Raw genomic sequence first — 5,597 nt, forward strand, 5'->3', positions numbered from 1 at the left:
CGTGATCGGCAAAAATTGCATTTATATATCAATGTTGTCACCGATTCAAACCTTTTCTGTTAAATCTCTCTTAAATAACCATTTAAACCTCACTTTTATCTTTTTGTAATTTTAGTTTTTATTATATAACTATTTATTTTTTATTTTTTATAATTATATCATCACTTTTATTATTTTATATGTATATATCTCAAATATATAAATTATAAACTCCATCAACACTTATTACAATAAAATTTTGATATAGTCAGCTCATGGAAGATAGTTGGGCTTTTTATACATTACGAAGTTCCTGAAAGTGGAAGTGGGAGACCCAATTTCAGGTCAAGTAATTAAGTGTGCGGTTCAAAAGTTACTATCTCAAGGATCATTGACTATAAGTTGTTGACTATTCAACATCAATTGACTTTTTCTAATTTAAAGACTATAAGGACCATTCAATATAACTTGTTGACTATTCTGTATCAATTGGCATTTTCTAATAAAGATATTCATAAACGCTAATTATTAACATTGATATTGGTCTGGATTCAGAGGAAAGGTTCTTAGATAGAAGAGACAAATATGAGCAAGTTTTAAGATTGTATTGTTAAAGAGTCTTTGGGTTTATGCATCATCTCCTAAACATTTATAATAAGTTAACTAGTTAAGGTGACCAAAGATTATTAACTATAGCGGCTAGCCCAATTTGCTAACAAAGAGATTTCTAATCTAACGATTGACTTGGGTTCAAATTACGGATGAGATACTTAAAATATTTTTCATTAAAAAAAATCTATTTCTTATTAAATCAACTCCAAAAAACAACAGTAAAAAAATTAATATTAAAAAAAATTTACGTCAAATTTTTTTAATCATCCCAACCACATACTAAGAACATCACATCACAAAACATATATCTAATATTTATACACAAAAAAACATATTCTTTTAATTACTATGTTATTTTAATAAAGACGCAACAACTATAATACGTAGTTAATTTATTAATCAATCAATTTCTAATAATACGCTATGAAAATTAGATAAATAAAAGGGACAAATGTAAAACTGTTATTTAAAAAATATCATATTGAATATTAGACTTTTTTTTAAAGTCCTGGTGAATAAAAGTTTAGTTATAAATTTTACATATAATAATTGTAATATTAATAACAAACACTTCAAATTTTATATGAAAAAAAAAAGGTGCGGTGTTTTATTGTCGAGTCAATGATAACAATACAAATTCAGTCATCTCCACACGAAATTGATTTTGTCATTACTCATCTCCACTATAAACGTGTTGTAAATGGGGTGTCATAGCTAGGAATGTGAATTACTCAAAATTTTGGAAGGATTCCGTCACATTGGAGGCTTGTTGGTTTAAAGAATTAATCAAAACATATTATATATTGCAGTTTACTTTTTGAGAAGGCTCGTCGTATGCTTCAAAAAACATAGTAAAACAGGGCAAACGTACAGAGACCTTTTCAACAATCAACTAGTTGTTAAACTACAGTTTAGATTCTCAAGATGGGACCAAGTCTTCATGTCGATGCCCATATAAGAAGTTTGATCATGTTCCCCAATCATTAATTATCCAAATCACAAACACACAGAAAGCAACAATGCATTTAAAGATACTACTACTAGTAGCAGCCATGGCAGCTTTGGGAGCAGCAAGTGCTCAAAAAGAGTTAAACTGTGAAAGGTCATGTGGCAATGTGAGTATTGTGTTCCCGTTTGGTTCAAGTGAGAGATGCTACCACACTCCTGATTTCCTTGTAACTTGTAACCGATCATCTGGGGAGCCAATACCTTTCTTGGGAAACAGCACAAGCAATATTGTTATTTCAAACATGTCAGCTGATACAAGTGAGATGGAGATTATGATGTTTGTAGCCAGTGATTGCTACAACATCTCTGGTCCAACTGATACGAGGCGTGCATATTTGAAATTGGCTGTAACAGACAGGGATATCCAGATCTCAACCAAGAACAAGTTTATTGCCATTGGTTGTGACACGCATGCATATTTTAATGGAACAAGAGGGGATGTTTCTGTTGGCACAGGTTGCATTTCTAGATGTGGTAGCAACAAGCTTGTTACAAATGGATCTTGCTCGGGTGTTGGGTGTTGTGAAGTAGCAGTGCCAGAAGGAATGAACTCTTTTCTCACGAGTCTAAGCAGCTATAATAGCCATACAAATATAACCGACTTCAACCCTTGCAGCTATGGCTTTTTTGTAGAAGAAGGGAAGTTCAATTTTTCTACCACTAATCTGCTTGATTTTCAAAGCCTAAAGATGCCTATGTTACTTGACTGGGGAATTGGAAACTCGACTTGTGACATAGCAATAAAGGACGTGGATAAATTCTTATGCAGGGAAAACAGCATATGTGATAAAACTTATAAAGGTCGTGGTTATCGTTGTATTTGTCGTGAAGGCTATGAAGGCAATCCTTATGTTCGCTGCAACAGTAAGTGATATTCCATATTTTTCTTGTTTCTTTCCGCTATATTCCAATCCTATCGCAGCATCAGTACTGTTTGACCCTAATGAAATGCTTGATCATATGTACTCTACAGATGTTGATGAGTGTCAAAAAGAAGATCATGATTGCGTACATATATGCATTGATAACCCAGGAAAGTATACATGTAAATGTCGAAAAGGTTATTCTGGAGATGGCTGGAAAGATGGAACAGGCTGCACTGCAAATCAATCAATGCTTATAAAGATTTCAGTAGGTAAGTAAAGTGACAATCCTTTCATGTTCAGCTCCTACTACAACAACTTATAAATCATTGTGGTGTATAAATTAAAGTTTTTCTTGTTGCAGGTTCCTCATTTGCTGCCATCGTTCTGATTGTGTTTGTTAATTGGTTGTATTTCGGACTCAAGAAACGTAAACTTATGATCCTTAGAGAAAAATTCTTCAAGCAAAATGGTGGAATCCTGTTGCAGCAAAGAATTTCTGGCGATGGTGGAGCTAATGATCAAGCAAAAGTGTTCACTATAGAGGAGCTTAAGAGGGCAACCAACAACTATCATGATAACAGGATTATTGGTAAAGGTGGCTATGGCACAGTTTATAAAGGAGTACTATCAGATAGTAGAACAGTTGCCATAAAGAAGTCCAAACTAACGGATCAAAACGACACCCAGATAGAGCAATTTATCAACGAAGTGATCATCCTTTCTCAAATCAATCACAGAAATGTGGTGAAGCTGATTGGATGTTGCCTGGAATCAGAGGTCCCATTATTGGTTTATGAATTCATTCCAAATGGCACACTCTCTGATCACATCCACAACAAAGGCAAGCCATCGGATATTACATGGGACATCCGACTTAGAATAGCAACAGAAACAGCTGAAGCCCTTTCCTACTTGCACTCTGCTGCATCAGTCCCAGTCATCCATCGAGATGTCAAGCCAATGAATATACTCTTGGATGATAGTTTTGTAGCAAAAGTAGCTGATTTTGGAGCATCGAGGCTAGTTCCTATGGATCAGATTGAGCTGGAGACAATGGTGCAAGGAACACTAGGCTACTTAGATCCTGAATATATGCAGACGAATCAGCTGACAGATAAGAGTGATGTTTACAGTTTTGGGGTAGTGTTGGTGGAACTTATGACTGGAAAAAAAGCTCTTAGCTTTGATAGGCCGGAGGAAGAGAGGAACCTCGCCATGCATTTTCTATCTTCTTTGAAACAGGGACGACTCTTTCAGATTCTTGATGAACAGCTGCAGAAAAATGATGATCATAACGAGATCATCAAAGTCTCAACACTTGCAGCAAGATGCTTACATGTTCAAGGAGATGAAAGGCCTACCATGAAGGAAGTAGCTATGGAGCTGGAAGGAATATTGGCATCATTGATACAAAAGCATCCGTGGGTGCAAAGTACTTTGAATGAAGACGAAGCTGAGTATTTGCTTAAAGGACCAACTGATGACTACGAATGCACAGAGGTGGCAACTGGAAGTTCAAGTACATTTGATAGCATCAGCAAGCTTACAATATTACCTATTGCTAGTGGCAGGTAACAGTAGATCGATACTTTGTATCTTAAAGATTGTAATCTAATTTTTATTTATTAATCTGTATATGTATATTTTATTATTATATTTTTCTTTTGAAAGAGCACCCATAGGGAAATTAAACTATCATATGCATGAGTGGATTGTGTATTATCTATTTCTATAGTTTTCATAAACATTTTGACATAAGACCGGATGGTCTATTGACTATATACATAAGCAACCAATTAAAGAGGGTACGAGCAGCATGGATCAATTTCAGATCACAGAACATTCTAAAAACTGTAGCAACATATAAGATGATGATACTCTCTATTCTATATCGACAAACATAGCATCCACTATTCGAAAACTGGGTAAATTCCTACGGAAATTCGCGACAGAATTTTTTCTTTGGAAATTAGTGACGGAATTGTGACAAACATAAAAACCTTAATTTTAGTGACAAAATACTGACAAAATATCAACATAAATAATTTCTGTCTGAAATCCGTCCGTAATTACCGACGGAAAACTAACGGATTGTAAATGAAATTCTAGACTTGGCTAGCCGTCGACATTACGTTGGTAATCACCAACGGATTTCCGACGGAAATAATTTTTCAGAAAATAAATCAATTCTTTTACAGTAACATGTATATTTTAAAAATAATTCACTTATTATTAGTAGTATTATTATTAGTTGTAAATTTTTTATTTTTATAATTAAAATAATATACATATTTACCAAGTAGTTCAATTTTCTAATTACTATAGTAAGTATTTTTGTTATTACTTATATATAATTATAAAGAAAATTATAAATTATCAATGTAAATGTATCATAAAAAATAAATAAACTTTTTCTATTAATATTATTATAAAAATAACTCATTTATAATAATTAACAATAATAATTAAGTATTAACTTTTACAATTAAATAATATAATTACTAACATAATAAATCTACTTTTTATTAGTATTACTATAAAGAAGTTTAATTACTATTAATACTATTAAGTATTAATACTTAAATAACTATTTAGTTTTCTAAATAAAAGAATATAATAATAATACAAATAAAATAATAATAATAATAATAATAATAATAATTTAAATAATATAAATAATTAAAATAATTACAATAATAATAACATAATCAGTAATAATAATAAAATAATAAATTACCAATATAAGTGCTTTTCTACAAAATAAATATTTTTTTAATAGTTTTATTATAAAAATAAATCAATCATTGTTATTAATATTAAAAAATAAATAAGTATATTTTTTTAAAATTAAAATATTATAATTAATAACCAAATAAATCAACTATTTATTAGTATTATTATAAACATCGTTTAATTAACTAAATAATTATTTAATTTTTTAATGAAATAATGTAATTATGATTATTAATTGCTATTTATTTAGTTATTGCTATTAATAATAATAATAATAATAATAATAATAATAATAGAAAAAATAATAAATAACAATAAAATAAAGTAATTGATGTATAATGAATGTGTGGAAAAATAAAGCAAAAATATCAACGTTTGTTGATCGAAAACTTGAAAATT

General features: G+C 30.7%; 1 protein-coding gene across 1 annotated transcript; it reads left to right on the forward strand.

The window, feature by feature from the left end:
- Positions 1-1,561: 1,561 nt before the first annotated feature.
- Positions 1,562-4,181, forward strand: LOC111917895 (wall-associated receptor kinase 2). The gene is made up of 3 exons (XM_023913532.3): positions 1,562-2,463; positions 2,573-2,734; positions 2,827-4,181. The coding sequence occupies exons 1-3, from the start codon at positions 1,611-1,613 to the stop codon at positions 4,038-4,040; spliced, it is 2,229 nt and encodes a 742-aa protein (XP_023769300.1). The 5' UTR covers positions 1,562-1,610; the 3' UTR covers positions 4,041-4,181.
- The last annotated feature ends 1,416 nt before the right edge of the window (positions 4,182-5,597 follow it).

This window comes from Lactuca sativa, chromosome 8 (assembly GCF_002870075.4).
Source record: "Lactuca sativa cultivar Salinas chromosome 8, Lsat_Salinas_v11, whole genome shotgun sequence".
NCBI lineage: Eukaryota > Viridiplantae > Streptophyta > Magnoliopsida > Asterales > Asteraceae > Lactuca > Lactuca sativa.